The 26776-nt window shown below is 37.0% G+C and overlaps 1 protein-coding gene across 3 annotated transcripts in view; it reads right to left on the bottom strand.

Moving 5' to 3' along the window:
• FAM135B (family with sequence similarity 135 member B) overlaps positions 1-26776 on the bottom strand; it is a 561064-nt gene that overhangs the window by 123352 nt on the left and 410936 nt on the right. For all 3 annotated transcript variants that reach the window (XM_007488381.3, XM_016431905.2, XM_001370771.4), the window contains 2 exons: positions 18846-19019; positions 12290-12416 (listed from right to left, as the gene is read on the bottom strand). In XM_007488381.3, coding sequence (XP_007488443.1) covers positions 12290-12416; positions 18846-19019 — 301 coding nt within the window. The remainder of the gene's footprint in view (positions 1-12289; positions 12417-18845; positions 19020-26776) is intronic.

Genomic DNA, 26776 nt, shown 5'->3' with positions numbered 1-26776 from the left:
TTGTTCCTTTGTGAATTGGAATGGTATCCAGGTTCTTACAGTGCTTTTTGTCCCATGGAACTCTCTTACACCTCAATTAAATTCATCCAATTAAATTTATCTTTTAAAGTTGATCAAAGGGTATATATTGTTCTATATGTGCTGGCTGTATTTTGTGAAGAGTGTCTCTGACAATACAATTGTTAGTTAAAAGCTCTGGCCTTTGTAAAAATCCTTGGTTACCTCTAAGCTCGAATGAAGCACTGGAAAAAGAAATGAAAACACTAATTATTTTGGTGATAATAAGTACTATAATCACCATGATAATATCAACTTACATGTATATATTGCTTTGAAATTATATATAATATCACATATTAGCTCATGTTAAATACAGCGATATATGAATGAGTCCTTTCTGGATGTGGGTTATTATGATGCTTGTAATTATCTTAATGAGGCCTCTGATTATGAATGAAATATGCTCTCTGTTGAAACCAGACTACCAGTTGCCAGATTTAGTGGTAATGAGCTATCTCTCCATATTCAGAAAATACTGTTCACCTGTTCACACTAGGGCACATACTTGCAATTTTTGTTCAATCAGATAGCTAATAAAATGCAAACAATAATATTTAGCACTTATATCAAATGAGATTATACTTGTAAAGCATTAGCATAGTGCCTGGCTGGTACATAGTAGGTACTATATAAATACTTGATGCTATTATTCCTATTTATTATCTTCATTATATAATGTTTTAAAATTTACAAAGTATTTTATAAACTTCATTTCATTTTTTTTCTCACAACCACTTAGGAAGGTATCATTTTACAAATAAGGAAATTGAGGAAGAGAATGTTGAGGTGACTTGCCCAGGGTCACATAGCAAGGAAGTGTCCACTACTGATTCCAGGTCTAGCTCTGTCCACTCCACTCTGTCACCTATTTGGCTTTTTCTTCCCCCAAAACAATGATGGTATAATAGAAAGAACAGGAGACTAAGAAATATAGAGACCAAGTTTCTAATCCCAACTACTACTCACTTACTATATAGTATTTTACAAATCTTTCCCCTTTTTGACTTCAATTCTCTTTGTTTAAAATTAATTCCTGCAGGTCTTAATTAAAGTCTTAACATCAATAGATGATAATGCACAAAGACAATTGTCATTCTCAGTAACCGAGAGACTACCACTAATTACCTCCTCCAGGAAATCTTCCACAACCCCTCTTAATTCCATTGTGCTCTCTATTAGTTATTTACTATTTTATTATATATAGCTTGATTTATATATGTCTAATATAGTATGATATAATATAATACAATAATATGTATTTCTTTATCTATTGCCTCCCTCATTAGATTGCAAGCTCCTTGAGGACAGGGGCTATCTTTCTTTCTATATACCTATTGCCCAATGGTCTGGTCTCTTCCACTCTTTATTTGAGATTCTAATCTTCTCCAATCCAAGATCATATCTAGGTTTAATATTTAATGTTTTATGTTCAAAGGTGGCTTCCATATTTGGCATTCTGCATCACCAAAGTCTCTAGGGATTCACTTGAGTGTGGATAGAATTTGCTCCCTAGGACTCTCTTACCTAGCATGTTATTTGTGTGTTTATGCTATGTGCTAACATAGGGAGGATATATTTTGGTGTGACCCCGTCTCTCTCTCTTCTTCCCTGAATGCAGCTGTGGAAGCTGAGGGGAGAGCTTGGCAGGAAAGTTTGCTCACATGATCATACTTAAGCTTTGTATTTCTACTTTTTATTTCTTCTACTTCAAGTGATTACTAATAAAGCATAAAATATAATACTTAGAGTTACTGATATTAATTTAAATTTTATACTTGGAAGGCAAGAAAGTCTATTCTTAAGACTAACTCTAATTTAACAATAGTTTTAGTCAATTCCTTCCTTCTTCTCCTAAGAGAAGACTATCTGTTATATAGGGGTACACCCTCTTTTTTGCACAAAGTATTATTACCTTTATATCTCTCCAGCTTGTTTTTATCTGGAGTTTTCCCAATTATATAAGCTTCCTGGAGAATCCTTTCATTGTCTTTCCCTCAAGCATATTAAGGTTGACTTTTATACATAGGCTTTTTACCCTAGCTTCTGGAATTCCCTGCTTCTTTCAAGTTTCTCCCGCAAATCTACCTTTTCTAGTCTTCCTTCTGAGATTACCTCCAATTTACTCTATAAATGTCTTGTATGTACAAAGTTGTTCCCATGTTGTCTTCTCCACTAGAACCAGGATTGTTTTTGCTTTCTTTATATCCCCACTGTTTAACCCAGTGGCTGACTCACAGTAACCTCTTCATAAACAATTGTTGACTTGACTTCTCTTTTCTTTGCACGTAGCTTCCACTTTTGTCCCTAGTTGTGTCTGGTAGAGGGGTAGAAGAGAAAAGGCAGAAGGAAAAAGGTTCCTGCTGATTACACAGTTCAGATCAATTCTTCCAGTTGTTCAAAAAGAGTGGGCAGAATCCTACTCATGGAGTCATTAAATTTAGAAATGGATACAAAATGATAGAAAACTAGTAATACTTATAATATGTGCCAATATGGTACTTTGCAGTTCATAAACTGAGAATATTCCATTTGGAAGGCATATCCCCTCCTTAAATAAGTTGAAACTGAGAGACAAAAAGGGACCAATTTACTTAAGGGGGAATATCCCTTCCAAATACAATATTCTCATTTTATAATCTGTAAAGCACTGTATTAGCCCTAGGAGCTCTAGACCATAATTACATATGTTATATAATTAAATTCACACCACAGGTTAAAGAACCTAGTAATATCCCTATCCCTTGCTGCCCATTATATACCCATGACTTTTACTAAAATGAAACAGTTCATGTAGGAGTAGAAAAGCAGAAGAAAAACATATGACTTATCATTTGTTTATATGAGTATATGATTTGGACTTTTGGTTTTAAAAGATTACTCAATTATAAAATAATAATATGTACAATTGATTGTGAGCTCTGGGAGGGGTGGGAAGAAGAGAGAGAGAACATAAATCATGTAGTAATTGAAAAATATTTAAAAATAAAATAAAAAAGTAAAAATATCAATTACTTAAAAATAAAATAAAATGAAATGGAAAAGTTCAGAAGACGTTATGAGGTGATCCAGTGCAACCTCATTTCCAGCAGTTACTTGAACTATCATTCTACTTTAATACTGGAAGAGAATTTAGATGTACCCTCATAGGTATGAAAACTACAGGCCAGAGAATGGAAATGCCAGTCTTGAGGCAAAGGAAAGACAGTGTAGGGGAAGTCTGTTGCCTGATGAGGACCTGGTTAAATGGTAAATGGGAATTTCTTGTCATATCAATCTACCCCACTGCACTGTTTTTCATGTAAATCAGCTCATTTGAGTATGAAATTCCAGTTTCATCAAATGTCTTTTTGAGGAAAGGGCTTTTTTTTTTTTTTAAGAACACCTGTTCCCTAATCTTCCCAGCTGACAGCACAATCTGGGTTTATTCTGATTTTATTTGCTAATGCATTAGGTTTCTCAGGGATTGGGGACTGAAGATCCAGGGCTCCTGGATTTTATTCTAAGCTTAGTTCCCCTTCAGCTGTTGGATGATGTGTGAGGCACGTGAATTGCAGCTCTAGGAGTAGATCATTGGTTGTTCCCCAAATGGAAATTGCACAGATATAGAATCAAATCCTAGAAATAACCAGACATGCTAAGCTTCACTACCTATAAACAGGACATCCCCTGATTCCCGTAATGAAGACAAAACTTAGCCTCCCAGCTTGCTGTGATAAAAGTGACCATCAATAAGATAGTTCAAGATAAACCTTGTGGATGCAGGATCATTACTATTTTGTGTCACCTCATTTTAGTTACTGTCTATTGTCCAACCTCAGTTATTTTATATGTGGAAATGGGATGGGAGGCAGTCAATGAATCAGGATTAAATTCCTTTCCATTACCTCCATGTTTTTACAAATATATAATTTCTCTAACTGTGATTTCTAAAACCCAAACCTTTTAATGATTAATTTATATAGAAGGAAAGAAAATGAGCTCAAGAGATGGTGGGTGACCTGTCAAAGAAATAAATACATGTGACTTCAGACTAGTGGAATAATATTAATCATAGCAGTTCATATCTATACAGGACTTTAAAATTGCTCAAGTAAAAACATACAGTGGAGATGGGGGAAAGATTCTTCATGCCAAAGACAGAAGACCAGGTGTTCCAATTTCTTCAAGGCTTCCTTACCTGGCTTCCAGTTTCAGCTCCATTGCTTTGAGGGTTTGTGGCAATAATTAAGTCACTGAAACTCTCTAAGCCTCAATTACTTCTTCTGAAAAAATGAGAATGATATCATTTGCTCTACTTATTTCACTTTTATTTTTTTCCTGTTTGATCATAAGGAGACTGTGAACAAATATTATTATATTATGACATTCATTTTAAAGATAGCATTTGGCAGGTTCAGAGATTTTTAATAATGGCCAGTTAGAGCTAAGTGGTGTCCTTATAGGTTACTATGTTTAAGATCCTTAGACCAAGAGACAGAAATGGGAATTCTAACACTGGAGGCAAGTCACTTGAGTGGGGTTGAGGGAAGGATGACACAAAAAGGGTAAACTACCTTTGTTAACTGTAATTACCAAGAGAGAGGGCATTCCAATGCACAGTGTAAATACAGGGATAGAGGGCAGCAATAAATATATCCTTTCAACTTAGCAGGAAGAAGAGGTACAAAAGATTTGGTTTTAGAGGAAAGCAGACCCAGAAAGAAGGGTATCAACTCAGAGGTAGACCTTATAGTACGGAGATAATATAGACCTAATATTTGAGAGTCCAAGGATAAAGTCTTCTCCATCTTCTCTATGCCTCTTCCATCAGAATCTTGTACTCAGACCCTGCGTCTCTGGACTCTGATTAGTAAACCTTTATTAGACCTCTGCTTCACTTCTTGCACTTTTCCCAACAATGATGCCATACACATACCATGACACCCCACTCTAACCCCATCAGAATTTCTTAGTTCCCCTTTATGTGTTGTTTTCTTCAGATACAATGTAAAATTCTTGAGGGCAGGAACTGTCATTTTTGTATTCTTTCACTAGCACCCAGCCAGGAACTTGGAACATAATGAACATTTAGAAAATATTTTATTTTTCAGCCAATCATTCATCCATTTGTGCCCTCTCTGAATTCCATCTCCCTAGAAAATGTCCTTGCTGGCCCTGGCCCACCCTAATTTCAGCTCTTTTTAAACCACTGAAATATACTAAGAGGGAACAGAAACTTAGAGAAAATATTCCAGAGGACAGAATGCCTTGAATTCAACCATTCTTTTTCATCAAAATCTTTCTCTTCTTGCAGAATGCTCCTGGGCCATAGAAAATACCAATTTGCATACACATAGACTTTAAGGACACAGACATTACAACTTCAATAAGACAGACATCCAGAAGAACAGAGAGGAAATCACAGGAGAGACATACCTGCTAGGTCTGACTCATTCAGCCAAAACAACAATTCTACTAGGTATACCTCTCCTTAATTCCATACCAACACTCTAACTCTGTTATTACACCCTAAGGAAGTCAAGGCAGCTGATCTATGCACCACGAATTTAGCAACTATTGTCAACCTGTCAAACAGTTGATTAGCATTTATTAAGTGTTCAATATTTGTCAATCACTGCACTAAATACTGAGGATGCAAAAAAGGGGGGAAATAGTCACTTGTCAGCTAGTTGGCCTAGTGGATAAAGTACAGAGCCAGGAGTCAGTAGGACTTGGGTTCAAATCTGGCTTCAGATATTTCCTAGATGTGTGCACCAGCCAAGTCATTTAACTCTATTTGCCTAGCCCTTGCTCTTCTATCTTAGATTTGTTACTAAAATGGAAAATATGGGTTTAAAAATAGTTAACTGCTCTAGAGAAACTTATAGTCTAATATGGGAGAAAAATATGCAAAACAAAAAATAAAATAAAAAACTTATGTACAAACTATATATACATACAGAATAAATTAGAGATAATTTCTGAGGGAAGGTACTTATATAAAGGATGACTAGAAAAAGCTTCTTGAAGAAGGCAGAACTTTAGCTGACATTTAAAGGCTATCAGGGAAGCTAGGTGATGGAGATGAAGAGAATGTTTGAGGCATGGGAGACAGTCAATGAAAATGCTCAAGATAAAGAGATGGAAAATGTTGTCTGTGGAATAGCTAGGAGGCGTGTGTCACTGAATTTCAAAGTACATGGGGCAAGAGGGGTAAGGTGGAAGAAAATTGGAAGGAACAAAGTTATAAAGAGCTTTGAATGCCAGGCAGAGGACTGTATATTTGAACCTGGGGTAATAGGGTGCCAATGGACTTTCATGAATTTGTGTGTGTGTGTGTGTGTGTGTGTGTGTGTGTGTGTGTGTGTGTGTGTGTGTGTGATGGTCAGATCTATGTGTTGATAAAATCAATCTAACAACTGAGGGAGCAGTGGACTGACATGAAAGATTTGTGGCATGGAGACCAACCAATAGGCTATTTCTGCATTATGGTGATAACAATGATGGGATAAAGAATCAAGAAGAGGCCATATATGGTAGATGCTACAAAGGTATAATCAATACATCTTAGCAAGAGATCAGATAGGAGAGTGTGAGAGAGAGAGTAAGAATTGAAGATGGCACCTAAATTTGAAGCTGAGTAACTGGGAGATCAGTGGTAACCTCAACAGTAATAGGAAAGTTCAAAAGTAGAGAAAGATAATGAGTTCATATTTGAACATGTTGAGTTTAAGATGTTTAGGGTGCATCCAGTTTGAGATAGAAGTCCAATAAAGATTACCCACCATACTTTGGGCTGACTGGAGAGAGCAAATGTAAGCAGAGAGAGACCAAACTTCTAGATTAGTACTCCTAAAGTGGCCTCTATGGGGTTAGAACTGTTTGTGTTTGAAGAAAGTTGAGTAAAAGAAGGTAAGACCTTCAAAAGAAAAACAGTAAAGTTCTAAGCTGCCTGAAACACTGGATGGCTTTCCTTGCTTATATTTGTCTTTTTAAGAATTGTGTTAATCTCAAGAAGACTCTTGAATTTTATTACAAGCTGCTTGAGATCTTAGTAAAAGAAAACAACAAAAGGCCAGTTGCTACTGTCACTGCCACAAGTTCTATGACATATATTGTATTTAACAATAACTTCTGGAATTTTTCTTTGTCTCAGTAATACCTGTGCCATATGCTACTATTCCATAGTGATCAGCATTAATTGTACACTACTTTGTTGAATAAATGGAAAATCATAACCTGTAACCCAAGAAAATACCAATGTTCATCCCTTTTTCTCCTTGAAATGTAGACCCAGGTAGAAGCATCAATGGAATCAGTTCACAAGGCACTCCAATTTGAGTCTCCAGAGCTTTGGATGGGTCCCTGAGGGTGTCTTTAACAACCTCTAGGTTTTCTTCAATTCCCACTTCATATTATTATCACTCGCCACACGATAATACTACATACTTGCTTAAATGTTTTTTCTTGGAATTGGTGGCAAAAGTTTCTGAGGTAATAGGATTGAGGCTGTGCCCATAGAAAAAGAGAATAATTAAATGATTTCTATATTGTGAAAATATAAAATCTTGGTCGTCTTAGCATAATTAGATTTTCCTTAGACACTTAGCCCAATTATACATATGAATATTTTAAAATACATTATTTTGTAGGTGTAGTTACTCAGATCATAGCTTAGGAGAAAGCCTTTAGGCTTTAATAAGGTGATGGAAATTTGTCTGATCCTCTGGGTAAGGGACTTTTCCACTATCAGCATAGGTTAGTCATCTAAAACACAATGTGACCCTGTGCCTGTGTTCTAAGGCAGAAATTCTTTATCTGGAGTCCACAGAGACTCAAGTAAGCAGATGGAATTCAAGGAGTCTATGACCTCAGATGGGGAAAACATATTTGTATTTTCACAAAATTATAACTAATTTAATATTTAATTCTATAAGGAATAAAAAAAACATAATTTAGAGAAAGGGCTCATAGGCTTCACCAAACTACCAAAGGGTCAGAGATATAGAAAATGTTAAGAACTTCTCTCCTATGTGTTCTCAGCCTGGTAAAACCTATAAACGCTTATAATTCTATTTATTTATTTATATATTAAAAAAAAAAACACTTCTTGTCTTTGAATCAATAGGCAAATGGGGTCAAGTGACTTGCTCAGAGTCATAGCTAGGCAGTGACTAAAGCCAAATTTGAACCCAGGGCCTCCTATCTCTAGATCTGGATCTCTAACCACTGAACAACCTTGCTGTTCTCTTATATTCTGTTTATAAAGAAGTCATTGTCATTTCCATGACACAGAGAATCCCTTGAATAGAATCTTAATAAGTAGACCAATAACAAATATTTATATTTATATTATACTCAAGTTTGTTTTTATAATTAATAATAATAATACTTCAATTTGTCAGGGATCCCTGATTTCTTAAATTTAGATACTCCCCCATTTATCCTTCCCTATGAAAGACAATGGAATTCGATGGAAATAATACTGGTTTTGGAGTCAAATAATGTGGATTAAATTCTAATTTTTGTCATTATTACCTTTGTGACTTTGATCAAGCCATCTAACTTCCCTGGGCCTCAGTCTCATCTTCTGTAAAAGAAAGATTTAGACTTAATGGTCTCCAGTAGCATCAGATCTTTCATCTTATGATCTTGGATATCTTTACAAATTGACAGGAATTCCTTAAGAATTGATATATTCATATGCCTGCCCATTGGTACAGCAATACCACTACTAGGTTTGTACCCCAAAAAGATAATAAAAAAGGGTTGCACAACATATTTATAGCTGCACTTTTTGTGGTGGCAAAGAATTGGAAAATGAGGAGGTGTCCCTCAATCGAGAAATGGCTGAATAAATTATGGCATACGATGGTGATAGAATACTATTGTGCTATAAGGAATGATGAACTGCTTGATTTCTATATGAACTGGAAAGACCTCCATGAACTGATGTGGAGTGAAGTAAGCAGAACCAGAACATTGTACACAGAGAGTGAAACACTGTGGAATGATCAAATGAAATCAACTTTGCTACTGATAGGAATTAAATGATCCAGGAAATGCCAAGAGATTTATGAGAAAGAATATTATCCACATTTAGAGAAAGAACTGTGGGAGTAGCAATGTAAAAGAAAAAAAATATGACATCACTTGTTTATATGGGTCTATGATTTGGGGTTTTTGTTTTAAAAGATTATTACAAAAATGAATAATACAGAAATAGGTATCAAGTGATAGCACATGTATAATTCAGTGGAATTGCTTGTCAGATTAGACAAGGGGAGGGAGAGAAAATAAATCGTGTAAACATGGAAAAATATTTAAAGATTTAAAAAAGAATTTTAAAAGAATTGATATATTCAGATAATCCATTATCTAGGTCTATTGATGAGCTTCTCCAAATTTGGCTGGTTCTTGAGAGACAGCATAATGTTGTAATTAGAATTTGAGATTTAAGAAGACAAGGAATAAAATCCTGCCATGATTTTTACTAGCTTATCTGGCCCTTGGCAAGTTACTTCTACACTCTTAGCCATGGTTTTCTCATTGGTAAAATGATGTAGTTGGAATCAATGCCCCCCAAGGTCCCATATCACTCTTAAATCTGTGATCCTATGATGCTGATTAATAATCTCAGCATTTGCCACTGAAATCATACCAAAACCTTCCTAGCTTGGTCCAAACTGCAAGAATTTTGCTCCACTGACATTTCAGAAACTAGCACACTTTTATGCCATAGTATGGCATCAGAGGAAGAATTCAATTATACTATTACTAAGTTATATTTATATAGTACTTTAAGGACTTACAAAATGCTATTCTTTTAGCAACCTTATGAATTGGGTCCTATAATTATTACCTTTATTTTACAGATGAGGAAATTAAGTATAAAAATGATAGTAGATTAAGGAAATAGTAAGGATCAGCATCAGGATTGGAAAATAATTTTTCCCAACTCCAGGTCTCTTCTTTCTACCAGGCCCCACTGTCCATTTGCCTTTGAAATTTCTCTTTCCTTGCAAGGCCTAAAATGACCCCTTCTCAATGAGGCCCTTCAAGTGTGCAACGGTTGCATGTTCCCTGTGTTTTTCCCATTAACACTAATGATGGAGCTAAGAGTTTGTACAAAGAGGAACTCAGGCCCCCTGAAGCTTTGGAAATGAAGTCCCTGCATGCTGGGAAATGAAGCCAGGGAGGAGTGATTCAATGGTTAAGCAGCACATTACAAGATGTTCCCTGCAGATCAAGCAGGAGTTCATTGTGTTCACTAAGAGGGAAGGCAGAACATTTCCACCTTTAGGGAGAGGGAGGTGTGAGGCACTATTTGGGCCACAAAAACCTTTCACACTACTACTTAATAAAGTACAGGCTACTAATGCATCCTTTATAAGATTCAGAAGAAGGACAAGAGCAAAACTATAAAAAGCAGAATTCTCTCTCCAGGTTGATTCTAACTCTGAAACCTCTCTCATTCTTATTCTTCCCTTTTTTTCCTCCAATGGCATTGTTCAATCCTTTTAGAGTCTCATATCTTCTTACCCTGAACAAGGAGGTAGAAGGTACAGTGGGAAGAGTACTACATCTGAATTCAAAGGTATAGGTTCAAATCCTTCCTCTGACAGTAACTTTGTGACTTTGGGTGGGACTGAGTAAATTGTTTGCTTCAGGAGTCTTTTTTCTGAATGTTTAAAATGGGGAATAAGGGAATCTACTACACAGGATTTGAGGTCCCTTTCTAACTCTAGGTTTATGACCCTAATATTTGTATACTTGTTTGTTTGTAATAACCATCTTACAGGTTTCCATCTACAAATCCTTCTCTTTCTCATCACTCATAATAAGTCAGATTACTCTTCCCAATGAACAGATTGTGTAAAGTCATATTCTTGCTCAAAAGCTGTCAATGATTCTTTTTAACACAAAGTAGTTCCCAATCAGCTTCCACCTTAATGTTCAGCTTGATTTCTGAATGTTACTTTGAGACATTCAACTCCCTGGTTAATCTGTAACAGTCGCCATTACCTATGCTCCATTGGGCACTTTCCTAACAGTCTTTGCTTACACCATTTACTACAAGTGAAGTATCCTCCCCCTCCTGCTCTGCCTGGGGAAATTAGATAACTGTAGAAGGAAGGGCTTTAGAGTTCATACAGTCCAAACTCTTTGTTTTGCTTATTGGGAAATTGAGGTCCAGAAAGATTGAAGCAATTTGCCCAAAGTTATTTTGGGACAAAAAGCAGGAATATTGAGATTTGAACCCTAATGGTATGATTATAGTTCTAGTATTATTTCTATCATATCATGATGCCTGCCATCCTTGATGAAGCCTTCCCTGATTTCTCAATTTGGAAATGATCTTTCTTAGAGATTAATATGACCATTTTTATTTTCATTCTTGTATTTCAGCTATTGACATGCTGGTGTGATATGGTGATAAGGATTGTAATATTAATAATAATAGAAATGTTGATATTAAATAAAAAAAAACATCTCTCCCAACACAAGTCAGTTTCTTTTATATATTTTAATGTCTTGGAGAGTTGCCCTAGAAAACTGAGAAATGAAATGATTCGTCCACTGTCACACAGGGAGTGTGTGTGTCAGAGGCAGGATTTGAACCTCGACCTTCCTGGTTTCAAAACCATTTTTAATAGGTGTTATTCCAAAAATTCCTCTCCATATACCTGTTATCTTCCATAGATATCCTGAAGCCTCCATAATAAGGTAATAATAATAGTAAAGAATAGGGTAAACTTATCCAACTTTATATCTCCTTCAAAACATTGCATATTATAGGTTCTTAATGTGTACTGACATTAAATGTATAATGTGGGCTTGAAATTGCCTCATAAAGGATATGTAGAATGCTGAGTGGTATAGTGGAAGGAATACTGTTTTGGGAGCTGGAAGACCTAGATTTGAATCCCATATAGACTTATTACATCTATAAAACCTTAGAGAACTTACTTCTCCTTCTCTGGGTCTCAGTGCTCTCATCTATAAAATGGGGTAATTTGGAGAAAAGGAATTCAATTGGACTAGATAAGTTTCTAAGACAACAGGTATCAAATTAGTCATTTTCCCTACAATCATCCTTTTATGGGATTCACTTCAGAAGAAAAAAGTTTCCATAGGGCAGTCTTTAGAAGAGAAATTAGAGAATAAGTCATGCTGGGGAAGGAAGAATGGGTTCATGATCAGGTGCACAACTCAAAAGCATCAAGTTTCACATGGACTTGAAATTTACCTCTGAGAAAGAAGGTTTGCAGTAGCCAGCTCCAAAGACAAGGCTTTCTAAGGACATAATTGATGGTTCCGAACTTCCCTCTGGGCTGCCTTTACCCAGCCATGATCCTTTCCCTGGGCGTGTAAAGCTAAAATGGAAAATATTAAGAAGAGAAACATATTAAGAACCTAAATACTACAAATAATGATAAACTTAAAGTTTACTAATAACTTGCCATAAAACATCTCCATGAGACAGCATGGTGGAGCAGAAAGAATACTAGCTCTACAGCCAAAGGGAAAGGATTCTAATTCTGTCTTGTGATGGCTACCTATGTGACTGTAGGCAAGACACATCTCCCTGGGCCTCAGATTCCTTATTTGTCAGCTAAGGGTATTCAACTAAATGTACTATGAGGTCCCTTTTGACTTTAGAGCTATTATTTTTAATACTGAAAAGATCATTAATCCAGTTTTAAATAATGGCACAAGAAGACTCAGAGATAAAGTGATCTTCCCAGTGTCATACGGAGGGGGAAAAAGTACCAGAGCTGGGATTCAAACCCAGTGACTCTACAACTACACTTTGATTCCTCAATAGCTTAGTGGTCTTGAATGGAGCTATCAAAATAAATAGATAAATAAATGAATTTATGGATAAATAAGCAAGTGAATGAATGAACATATTAAATATATAAATGAATGAATAAATACATGAATGAATGAATATGTAATATATAATATAGATTATAATAATTTATATATGGTATGGGTGTAAATCAAATTTCCATATTTATTAGCCTAGAATAATATAAAGTCTGCCTGGGAGAGCTGAGGCAAAGAGTTCTAAATGTTAGACCCTATTTTTATCATGGCTTGCCATGTTATCATATTAACCTTCCTATATCATCATTTATCAATAATTCCTACCCTAACTAGCTTGTTTTGGTAGTTCAGTCACATCTAACTCTTCATAACTCTATGTACTATAGTTATCCATAAGGGTTTTTTGGCAAGGATACTGAAGGTGTTTGCCATTTCCTTCTATAGCTGATCTAATGGATCCTTTCTGTCAAGCAATCAGAAGTTAAGTGACTTGCCCAGGAGCACATAGCTAGGAAGTGTCTGAGGTCAGATTTGAATTCATTTCTTCCCAATTCCAAGCAACATTCTATCCACTGAGCCACCTAGCTACCTCCTAAACATAGAGAGGTTAAATGACCTGCCCAAGTTTACACAACTAGGAAGAATCTGAGACTGGATTTGAACGCAGATCTTCCTGACTCCAGACCCAATACTTTTTAACAACTGAGCCACAGCTGCCTTAAAAAGTATCCCCATAGAATTTGTGAAATCATCACATGAAACAGGCATGAACTGAAAACTACAAGCTGTTGGAAAAAGGGGAGATAATTGTTATTATCAAAAGGCCATAACAGGTATGCATTTTGTGATGCTTGGTACCCAACAACATGCTTTAATTTCTAACACTCTGCTGGAGCTAGGTATTGAATGAACACTGAGAAGGTCATTTCATTTCATGAGTCATTAAGATTTTTAAAAAATATTGATTTTATTCTAGACACTGCCTTGCTTGGAAAGCTCTCAAGATGTACTAGGAAAAAGGAATTCAATCTTTTCATACAATAATGCAGTGGAAAGAGCCCTGGAGTTTGGGGTTTGATGAGGAAATCAGAAGATCAGAAACTGTGGGCTCTGGCTTGGGCTCTGCTACAGCTCACTCATTATGTAATCATATAAAGGATAGCTAGGTGGCACAATGGATAGGTTTGGAATCAAGAAAACTCATCTATCTGAATTCAAATCCCTGACCTCAGATACTTACAAACTGTGTGACCCTGCACTATTCACTTAGCCTTGCCTGACTCAGTTTTCTCATCTATAAAATGAACTGGTGAAGCAAACAGCAAACCACTCCAGGATCTCTGCCAAGAAGCCAAATGGGATCACAACCAGTCAAACAGAACTGAAAACAATTGAACAACAATAAAATCACGTGAAAGTCACTCGGTCTTGTTGGCCTCATATTTTTTATCTAAATGAATGATCTCGAAATTTTTTCCCACAAAAACACTCTGTTCTTATATTCTGTAGCATTAATTCCCTTTCATTTATAGAAGTCTTTATTCTTTTTTTTAACCCTTACCTTTTGTCTTAGAATCAATACTGTGTATTGGTTCTAAGGCAGAAGAGCAGTAATGACTAGGTAATGGGGGTTAAGTGATTTTCCAACAGTCACACAGCTAGGAAGTGTCTGAGGCCAGATTTGAACTTAGGACCTCCTGTCTCTAGGCCTGGCTCTCAATCCACTGAGCCAGCCAGCTGCCTCGTAGAAGTCTATAAACTAAGAGTTTATTTTCTAAGGTCTCTTGAAGTTGTAACATTCTTTGTTCTCAGGTTCTTTCCAGGTCTAAAACATTCAGGTCTAAAACTCCATGTTCTATATATGAACATCATCTGTTCCAAGGTACCTTCCACTCTCATCCTCTGATTTTGGAATTAAGGATTTGAAAAATAATTTTATTCATAGATCCCATTCATACAGTTCCTTTAGGTTTACAATGCACTTTTTTTCCAGAACCCTGTGAGGTAACTAGGACAGGTATTATTCAGTTCATTTTGCAGATGAGAAGAGTGATGTTCAGTGCATGAGATTTTCCTCAGTCATAGCATCAGAACTATGATGCAAAATAAATCCTTTTTGTGTGAAGAGCAGAGCTTTGTCCAATTCTTCCCCGTATTTCCTAATTGATGAAGTAATGATGTTGATAAGCACAATTCATATTTATGTAAGATTTTAAGTTTTGCAATGAGTCTTACATAAATTGCTTCATTTTATCAGGTTGGCTAACTTTCAGAACTGCCTCAAACTGCTCAAAATTGATGCTATTCTCAATTACATTTAAGAGTATGCTTCTTATAGACACTCTTCAGGCCCTTGCTGTAGCAGGAAGATATAGGTAGATCTCAGAAAAGTCATATCTTTCTTATGGAATTCATTCAGTGAATGGAGGGAAAGTTTCATCTGTTTGAATTCAAAAGATGAAGGAAGGGAACTAGAGAGAGATAGAGAGAAGGGTATGGGGAGAGGGAGAGAGACAGAGACAGTCAGAGAACAGAGAAGAGGAGAAGAGAGGGGAAGGAAAGAGTTTAGAATTATGGTGGAAAAGTCTCTGGAAAGGTTGAAAGAGGTAAAATTGAAAACTCCTCATGACAATGGAAGGTAAAACCTTCAACAAACAGTTTCCAAATATCAAAATCCTCATTAGATTGTCATCTGAATTAGCTCCCATTTTGTGTTTGAATTCCAGTTTTTTATCTAGTTTTACTTTTTCTAGAGTTAGAGACTGTGCTTCTGAGAAAGTTAAATTTGGAAAATTACTCAGGAACTTTTTTCCCCCCATACAAAGTGGCCAAGGAGTGTTGAAGAGAGATTAGAAAGCATGCAACAAGAGTTTGGAGCAGCTGAGTTATGACCTGTCATTCAAATGAGAATATTCTGATTTGGAATGTTACCTGGAGAAGCAGTTGGAAGAAAGGAACAGACCAACTGAAGGGTTATGTCTTTAACTTTGAAGACAGAAAGGAGATAGTCTCTTGGCTTTGAAGGCAGAAGAAAGAAGGACAAAGTCCAGATATCTCTCTGACTGATTTGCTCTGTTGTGATAGTGACTGAACTTCCAGACCTATCAGCCATTTCTCTCAACTGAACTATATTTCACCATCCCCCAATCTAAGACTCATTGTAGTATTAGGGAAATCCTCAACCCTCTTACCTCCATTCCTTATTCCTTTCTGTCTTCCCCAATAAACCCTTTTATTTAAAATAGATAAGAGAAAAGGTATTTCATTTGAAACATCATAAACTCACCCCTGAGTTGGTTTAGAAGAAGAAGAGAGAAGAAGGAAAGTTGGTGGGGGGAGGGAGGCTGAAAGGAGGGAGGAAAAGGGAGGAAGGGAGGAAGAAAGTAGATAACAGTTTGATCTGTTAGTTATCAATTTCCAATCAATATAGTCCCTTATTATTACTTATTACAGGAGATAGGAATGTTTTGAGAAAAAAGACAAAGTAGGTATCATGACTACTCTATTAGTTACCATAGAATCATTGAGAAGAAGTTTTAGGACAAATAATGTCCTAATGTAGCTTCTGAAGGTAGAATGTGAGACAATGGAATACTTTGGAACATAGATTGTTAGTCAGTCAAGCATTTATTAAGGAATATATTCCAGACATGATTCCAGCAGCTGGGTATATAAAAAAGGGAAGGGGTGGCAAAAAGTCCCTGTGATAAAGCAGTTCTCATTCTAATAGGGGATATAACATATACATATGAGTGTGTGTATGTGTATATATATATATATATATACATATATATATATACACATACACACACACACACACACACACACACACACACATATATATATATATATGACAAGATATATAGAGTACAGGGAATTCATCTGAGGTGGGAAGGCATTTGCTACTAGAGGGTATAGGGAAAAGGTTGAGCTGAGTCCTGAAAGAAACCAGAAAAATGAAGAGTTTTAGATTGTATAAATATTATCATTCCTATTTGATGGAGGAGGGAAGTGAGACTCAGAGGAACTAAGCTTCAAGTGGGGGCACAAAAAGAAGACTGGCATTAAAGATATTATATGATTTTCCATCATCGTATTTCACTATTTCATCATTTTTTTTGCATGTGTGTCAATAGAGACCATGAAAAAGAAACAATAAACAAAAGAAACCTATAGTATAAAGTGCACAAGAACAAAATGAACACCCATCCTCCTTTCAGAGATGAGAAAACTAAGGCACAAAAAGATAAATATGGATATAGCTTAATCATTTTAATAACAATAGCTAACACTTATAACAAGCAAAAGTTTTCAAAAGCTTTACATACATTAACTCGTTTGATTCTTACCACAACCTTTTAAGGTAGGTGCTATTATTGTCTCCAGTTTTATAGAGGAGAACACTGAGGATCATATAAGTGTCTGAGGCAAGATTTGAATTCAGATTCAGTTCTTTATCCATTGTATCACCTAGCTGCTTCATTTTGGTTGTGATGCTATTTTATGACCACTAAACAAGCCATAAAAATACAATTATACCACTATCACCCCAGTTTCACGTTGTTTGGATATGTGGATGGATTCTGGGCTAAAAGTCACAGTATTCTGCCTCAGACATGTGTTAGGCAGGTTCCCTTTGGCATTTCATAAATTTTCACATTTAGCTCATTCATTTTAAAATGAGTAAAGCATGTAATTCACAAGGTGATTATAAAGACTAAATGTGATAAAATATGCAAACCTGAAAGGGTTAGATATATGTTGTTTCATTGTTAACATCATTACTGTACTTCAGCATGTATTTAATGTAATAATATCCTGTACAACTCTCACCTCAGCTTTTCTTGGCATATCTCGATCATCTAACTTAAAAGTTTCTGCATTTCCTCCCACATGGGAAGGGTAGCTGCCTTTGAGTAGTTACTTATATTTTTAAAACTGGGGAAACTGGGCTGCTTTCTTCTGTTCTTTTTCACTACTCTTTCTGCTGTGTCCATAGAATGAAAATCTCAGCTCATCCACAGTACAGATGGCATGAACTGAACCTCTTAGAGGGAAAGGTCTTCCTTTCTTTTTTCTTCCTCTTTTACCCTGGCTCCAAAAATGGGCCTGGAAGTAATTGCTTCTGTTCTGTGTTGTTTGTCTCCCATAATTTCAAGTGCCAGAATTGAGTTCCAAGAGAACCAGGATGTCAAGACATTGAAAACTTTGGAGCCAGAATTGCAAGCAAGTTGGTATGCTTAGCCAGCCAGGCACAGAAGCCTTGAGAAGCCAGAATGTTTGGGGACATGAACCTGAGGGGAATTTCAACTTGGAACTTAGACTGAGCTCTGTAGAAACTGAGCTAAACTATGAATCTAATCTCTTCTTCCTCAGAGAAGATGGAAGGAGGATCATGCTTCCTATGTGCTGGAGGAATGGGTTTGAATATTCATGATTACCTTTTGAAGTAAATATTTCTTTGTAAAAGTTATTCTGGCTATTACTGGCTAAATGGAACTAATGTGTAGGGAACCATCTCCTCTCATAGAGAGAATATGAATGGGGGATGATGCATGGGCATAGACCCTAGCCTCCACAATCCTATTGAGGGTATAGAGAACCCTGGGGGAAGTGTGGAATCTAATCTACCTGGTCTTTTAGACAAACATTTTCAAGGAGCGACAATCTAGTCTGAATGAAGATCTTCCATGATGGGAGAACTCATCGCCTCATGAGGTATCCTCATCTAGGATTAGAATGCCTATGGTGAAAATGTTTACAAAATATTTAATGTAGTAGTTGTGAATCCTAGGGAATGGCATAGACTACTGATGATTCCTTCGATTTGACCCTTGTTGCCCCCATTCTACAATTTAGAGTTTCCATGTTGCAAACCCATTGTTGCCTGGTCATCCTTCTTCCTTCATTCTCATGGATGTGGATAGAACAAAATGCGATTTTCCACTATCATGTTGCTGAGCTACATTTACCTGATCAATGGTTGCTGCAGGGCCACCAGTGAGGCATGGATTGTCACGGAGATCACAGATAGGTGGAAATAGTCAAACATTACAGGGACATGATGGTGCAGTCCGCTTCGAGGCTGGAAGTGGAGGCCAAGTGTACGGCTACTGATGGTTGGCATCCCCGAAGCATCCCTTGCCCTAGGAGGCAAGGGCAATCATTTTAGCATCAGGAGACTCAGACATGACTTAAATGAACATGAAGCTTAATTGGATGAGAACAGATTCCATATTGTCTCATTACCTGGCCTTGGTTCATACAATCATAGAATGGTCAAATTGGAAGAAACTTAAAGCATGAAACATTGGGACACAGAAAGTAGTTATACAACATAGCATGTCAAATTACAGGATGTTAGAACTAGAATGGAATTTAGAACAGAAGATATTAAAACAGGGTATGAACAGAGAATAGAAATTTAGAGTTTTTTATAAAAAATACTTTATTGACGATCTCTTGCCACTATCTCTTTTTACAAATGAAGAAAATGAGGCCCAAAGATGATTAGTGACTTACTCAAAGTCATATAGAATGTATCAGAACAAGAAGAAATTGGTTCTTTGGAATGTAACAGTGAAAATAGTACTGTATTGTTCCAGGATGTATGGGTCTGGAAGGTAGCTCAAGTATTTTCTAGCTGAGGTAGAAATGGGAAAATCAATATGGATACTTCATGTTTCAAATGGCACAAATAAATAGAATGATATGATCATTGACTTGGAGTTGGTAGGCTGTTTAATCTATCCATTTCATTTGAGATGAGGAACTGAAGTCTAAAGAGATGGTGGCATGCCTAAATCACCCAGGTAGTAAATAGAAGAAACAGAATCTGAATCCAGGTCCTTAGATTCCAAATTTATTGCACTGACAATTTTACCATGATCTGTATAGAGTACAAATATTATTTTGACCATTAATTTCATAGGAATATTATGAGGAAAGGGCAAAATAAATTTTAAAATGCTTTAAAAATGAAATTATAATAATTATCATCAATTCTCAGTCTAGTGAATGTTCTTTCAACTAAAACACATTAGCTCTCCAAGGATAAATTATCCTCTTTAGATAAATTCTGTCTCCAAAATATATATACCCCCAAATTAAAATAGCCATCAGTACAACATTTGGTCCTGCTAAATTCAGTTTGGATTATGCAAATTTGATATATTTATTAGTCCCTTTTGCTGCCTTCAAGGAACTTTCAGTGTAAAAAAAAAGAAGTAGTTTTTGTACACATTCATAAGTATGATGCAGAAGAGGAAGTGATGAGATAAGGAGGCAGCCACACTAAATAGTGTAGGAAAATAATGTGGCAGGAGAGATCACTTTTATTTCAGAGATATTTATGGAGGTTGACAATGGACCTGGGATTTCTATCAAGGAAAGATATTTTAGTAACCAAAGATGAAAAGTGTTTTTGTTTAAGGCATGCTATGGGCCAGCCTGAGAAGACATGTACATCTGAGATATTGTAGTGTAAAATCAGGGAAGATTTTCTCTTCTTGCTTATTTAGAATATGAGTGTCTAAAGGGGAGGAATATGAAGCAATATTGGTTAGGGAGAAGTCAGACTAAATCATCCGCCTATGGAAAGAATTGATATTTTTCATTATTATATTATATTATATCATATCATATCAAAGAATAGTAGAGTATAGTGAATTGTATTATATGGTGTCGTATAGTATTGCGTTTTGTTACATACTGTATTATGGTGTATTTATGCAATAAGGAACTACTAAAAAATTTTGAGTGGTAGAATGAAGCCATGCCTTTTAATAAGAAAAAAATATATACCTACACACTTTATATATTATATATACATATTTGTATATCTCCATATGGAAAGGGAGAGAGAGAAATAGAGAAAATTATGAGAAAAGAGTAGGATATTGCCTTATATTTATATGCTTTCATTTTATAGATAATATGATTAATTATGTGAGTAGCTAGGTGGTACAGTGGATAGAGTCCTGGTTTTGGAATCAGTAAGACTCATCTTCCTGAATTCAAATCGAGTCTTACACTTATTGGCGTGTTTCACTCTGGGAAGTCACTTAAGTCTGTTGCCTTCAGCTTTCTCATCTATAAAAAGAACTGAAGAAGGAAATGGCAAATGACTCAGAAGTTTTGCCAAGAAAACACCAAATGAAGAATTTTTGCCAAGAAAACACCAAATGAGGTCACAAAGTGTCAGAAAACCAAAATGACTAAGCAACACATGATTAACCATGTTATATATATTCTCTATATAAAGACACAACATATCCATATATATATATATATATATACACATATACAAACATATACACTATCTATCTCTCCTAAGAAAAACTATGTCTACTATTAAGAACAATTATTTAATTCTTTTTTATCTCTATCCCTATTATAAGGGTATGAACTTGAGTGGCATCACTGAGAGTGAAAAAAGAGAAAGGCAGTTTCAAACAACATCAAAATGATTCATCAAGTTAGTAACTGACTAGCATGAAGAGTGTGTAATGAGGGAGAGAGAAAATGGGGAAATCAAAAGAAAGAAGGAATTTATGAAGAATGGTGTAATTAATTGATTATATTTTGTATGCACTTTTTTAAGGTACGATAGGGCAATAATAGAGAACCTTTTAGAAACTGAGTGCCCAAACTGCAACCCCCACACACATGTGAGCTCCCTCACCCTCACCCCACCCAGGGCACGCATGCCCCAAGTTCACTAACATAGTGATAGGCTATACATGTGATGTCCCTCAAAATTTTGTAACTGCTATATTGAAACTATAATGAAGCAAAGGGGGAAAATGTGAGAGAGAGAGAGAGAGAGAGAGAGAGAGAGAGAGAGAGAGAGAGAGAGAGAGAGAGAGAGAGAGAGAGAGAGAGAGAGAGAGAGAGAGAGAGAGAGAGAGAGAGAGAGAGAGAGAGAGAGAGAGAGAGAGAGAGAGAGAGAGAGAGAGAGAGAAAGAGAGAGAGAGAGAGAGAGAGAGATTTTGCAGTAGTTTGTGGAAGGATGAGAGATATGAATACCTGGGACTGGATAGGAATATTAGGTAAGTAGAGAGAGACTAGAGGAAGATTGAGGACAGAAACCTGGGAGTACTATGAAAAGAAGTCAAAGAGATTAAGTAGTAATCAAACAAGTAATATAAAAATTAAAACAAGGGAGGAAAGCATATCCAGAGGGAAAAAAATCATACTGAACAATATCAAAAACTGAAAAGCATTCAATAAAGATGTGGATCGAGAAAAGACATGGGATAATTTATACCTTTGGAAAAATTTCTTTAGTGAATAGTGGGGTCAGAAGTCAGACTGAAAGAATTGAAACATGATCAAGAGATGAGAAAATGGAGACTCCCAGTATAATAGACTTTTGATAGGAGTTTTGCTATAAAAAAGGAGAAATGCTGATAGGTTAATAGCTTGAGGAAATATCAAGATCATAGGCAGGATTTTAAGGGTGGACAGAAGGAGACCTGAATGTTTGCAGAATCATCAAAGTAAGAGTCACTAGACAAGAAGAAAAAGAATATGAAATATAAAAGTTCTTTGAGAAGGGGATGGAGTCAGGGACAGGATGATGGAAAGGAGCAAAAAATGGACAAAATCAAAGGAAAAGAAGGAATGAGAGAAGGAAAGGGAAGAGGCAGAGAAAGGAGGAGGATGGGGAAAAAGAAGAAGAGAAACAGGGAAACAAGCATATGCAAAACAAGGGTACAAGGATCATGACAAAATTTAAGCTCATGAATTTATGGATCAGGTGAAAGAGTTTTGAATATTTAACTCAAGAAGAGATTTGGAGGACATATTTTCTACTCCACATTTTAAAAAAGGAATTTACCAAGAAGACAGACAAACAAACAATCAAACTTAGACTGTGTAGTTCCAAAGGAAAAAAAAAGTAGGGTCAAGTAGGGTCAAGTTATAGGAGAGCAGATTTCAGTTCAATATAAGTTAGAACTCCCTAACAGTTAGAATTGTCTCCAAATAGAATAGCCTTACCTTGGGACCTGGTAAGATGTCCATGTCTGGAGGCTTAGAATAGATGGTATGCCAGCCCATTGTACTTTCTCTTTTGGATCTTAAGAGATTTCCATCGATAAGACCAGCTAGGGTAATGATGTTAAAAGCAATAGACTTTTATTTAATGTGATTACTTTATATCACACATGGGAACTTGAGTTATGTAGGAGAAAAAGGAATGAGTCTCTTCATAGGAGAATATATTGAGATCCTTAATTGTTAGCAAAACAAGGATGCCATTACATATCTAAAGTAATAGGCTTCATACACAAAATATACAGAGGTTTAAGGGCCTTTAATAAGACCATTTTCAAGGTTTTATAGAGAGGAAATATGGTGTCAAATTTCACATCAGAAGTTCCCTGTGGAAGTAGTAATCCATATTTTTAAAGCTCTCCTCATTCCTTCCTTTTTAGTGTTGGCATGCATGGGATGTCCTACACATATAAAGTTGCTCTAAAAGGAAGAGGATGGCCAGCTGTTTTACAAGAAAGGGAGGGGTTCTCCAACTGGTTTCCCACTTCCATTATCAGATCAAGACACCTTAGCTTGGAAGCTGACATTTCCAACAAGGATGATTTTATATTTGAGAGGTATAACAGAAATTGTAGAGCTGAGATGCTAGACAAGATGGGTGGGAATGTATAGAGCAAAGCCAGACTTTTTCCAAGAAAAGGTAAGTCTCTCCCAAAATGTGTTCTTTGGGCAATTCAGGGTGGTCACTTGTTATCTAAAATAGGTCATATACATAACCTCTGAGGTTATCTTCAGCTCTAAATAAAAGTCATTGTTTTTATCTTACTATAACACTAAGACCTTAATAATCTTGAGTATTATTATTTTTCCTTCTAAATACAACCTTTTTTATGTCCAGGATGTGCTAGGGACTCATTATTCTTGAATGCAGTAAAACCTAATTTGCAGAAATGAGGAATTCCCTGTCCTAGTAATCCTTCCTGGCTTCTTCTCTCTCTTCCTCTTGTTTAATCATATATTCATCGACCACGTCCCACTGTCATTTTTATTAAACATTTTGTCCTTAAGGAGAAGAAGCCATTGATCAAAAGGTAACCCAATGGGATCTGTTTGTTTAAGACTAGTATTTGTCTTGTAGAAAGTCCTCCTGATTCAGCACCTAAGGATTCCAAGTGTTCTTTTTCTTCCCTTCTGGATTCTATTTATTTAAAGTGAGTATATTCTTCCCTAACAAAGGGTCAGAAATATTCAAGTTATTCACTTGACTCACAGTCTGACCAAAAACATATAATTTCCCTTAGGCAACTACTCTTCTGGAGTATAATGTGGCAATTAGAAAAGTCAGTAGGGGATGTCTGGCAAACTTAATAAAAGTATAGTTTTCAAAATGAATATTGTGTATGTAGTCTGGTATCAAACTATGTCTGCATTACTATGTTCATTCCTTGAAACCACATCCCAGTGCAGGGATAAGCCATCTCTTGCCTGTCAAATAGAGCCTGTCACTTGTAACAGTATGGCTTGCAAATTAAGAATGACACTGAGGGACTTCCAGTCAAGATGACGGTGTAGAAGCAGCGAAAGTTCAGACCTCCGAAACCCTTCCCTACCGATCGCAAACAAAGTGCTCCTAGGCCACCGAAATTCAAGCTTAACAACAGGATAGACCTGGGGAAACCTCCTCCTGGACCTGGATCAAAAGGTACCGCACCCCAAAAGCCAGAACCCTAGATCACTCAGATCTAAGGGGTAGACAGAAAGACGGTCCCAGGACCCATCCCCCCCAACCCAGAGTGCTGAGCCCAAGGCAGCAGCGGGAACCTCAGGGCTCTGAGGACTCACCTTGAAAGCAACCCGAGCCAGTCTCCGGAGCGCCCAATACAGACGGCAGGGAAGCATAGAGAGAAGGGGGAAGCCTGTGGCCTCCTGGCTGGGTTCTTCCCTCTGGGTCTCGGGGGGAGGTCCCAGCTTCGGGGCACCAGCTGAGCCCAATCCCATCGGGAGCCCTCAGAGCTACTGAAAGGACAGAGGGCTCAGGGCTGGCAAAGGGGTGGCTCCGAAGAACCTACCTTGAAAGTAACCCGGGCCAGTTTCTGGGCACTCAACACAGACTGAGGAAGAGGAGGTTGCTGCTTTTCTCTTTCTTCTTTTTTGGCTCCGGGATCATTTGGCCCACACTACCTGAACCTAATCCCATCAGGAGCCATCAGAGTCCAGGCAAGCCACTACCCCTCCCCCCTTAGAGAGCAGGGTCTTCTGAAAGAACCAGTTGAACCTAATCCCATCAGGAGCCCTTAGAGCTGCTGAGAGGACAGAAAACTCAGGGCTGGCAAAGGGGTTGCTCCAAAGAGCTTTCCTTGAAAGTAACTCGGCCAGTCTCTGGGCACTCAACACAGGCTGTGGAAGAGGAGGTGGCTGCTTTTTTTTTTCCCTTCCCTTTTTTGGCTCTGGGATCTTTCAGCCCACACCACCTGAACCTAATCTCATCAGGAGCCCTCAGAGTCCAGGCAAGCCACAACCCCTCCCCCCTTAGAGAGCTGGGTCTTCTGAAAAAACAGAAACCTAGAGGCAAAGTCAAGATGGCAGCCTAGAAGGAGCATAGACCTGGCAGCCTGGCTAGAGCTTTAGAGATCCTCCATATCTGCTCCAGCCGTCCAGGAAGTTTAAAACTCAGAATAAACCCATCCCAAATAAGCTGAACTCAACCCCATCAAAAGTCTCCAGAACACAGGGAAGCTCAGGCTCCCCATCCATCCTCACTGACTGCTGAACTTTAAGCCAATCAAAAGCCTCCAGAGGACAGGAAAGCTCAAACCCCCAACAACCCTCCCTCAGAGATTACACCAAGAGATCCTCTGTTAAAGCTCCAAGAGGGGAGACTGATAGAAGTCCCTAAAAAACAAAAAAATGAGAGGAACAAGAGCACAGACAAATACAGGGAGGAAAGAAGGGGTGAATTTGAACAAACAACAGAAACAGAAGAAAGAAACTACAATAGACAGCTACTACTCACCAAATGGAACAGAGGGGGAGAGATCAGCAAACGATAAACCAGAAATCCCAGCGAATTGGATACAGGCTGTGGAAGAACTCAAAACACAGCTAAGAGAGGCTGAAGACAATTGGGAAAAGAACTTAAAAATTAAGATAAGTCATCTGGAAACAGAGGCACTTGAAGTAAAACAAGAAAATAGTGTCCTGAAAGCCAAAATCATCCAGCTGGAAAATGAGGCAAAGGAGATGAAAGATGAAGCAAAGGAGATGAAAGACGAGATAAAGAGGATGAAAGACAATCTTCAAAGAAACTCAGACCAGAAGGAAAAAGACGACTAAAAAGCCAAAGATGAAATCCAATCTTTAAGAACCCAAGTAAAACAACTAGAATCAAGTGACCTCACAAGGCAGCAGGACACTATAAGACAAAACAAAAAGAATGAAAAAATTGAGGAAAATGTGAAGCATCTCATTCACAAAACAGACGATTTAGAAAATCGTTCAAGAAGAGACAATTTAAGAATAATTGGACTACCAGAAGACCACGACAAAAGAAAAAGCCTGGACATAATACTAGAGGAAATTATCCAGGAAAACTGTCCCGAAATCCTAGAACAAGAAGGGAAAGTGGAGATTGAAAGAATCCACAGATCACCCCCTGTTTTTAATCCCCAACTGACAACACCAGAAATGTTATAGCCAAATTCAAAAACAATCAGATAAAAGAACAGGTATTACAAGCTGCCAAAAAGAAACCATTCAGATACCATGGAAACATGGTGAGGATAACACAGGATCTTTCTGCATCCACACTGAAGGACCGAAAGGCATGGAATATGATATTCCGGAAAGCAAGGGAACTAGGCCTACAGCCAAGAATAAAATACCCATCAAAACTGACTATATTCTT

This window comes from Monodelphis domestica, chromosome 3, assembly GCF_027887165.1.
Source record: "Monodelphis domestica isolate mMonDom1 chromosome 3, mMonDom1.pri, whole genome shotgun sequence".
Classification (NCBI taxonomy): domain Eukaryota; kingdom Metazoa; phylum Chordata; class Mammalia; order Didelphimorphia; family Didelphidae; genus Monodelphis; species Monodelphis domestica.
Note: the sequence above shows the minus strand (reverse complement) of the source record. Positions and strands in the feature narration are given on the sequence as shown.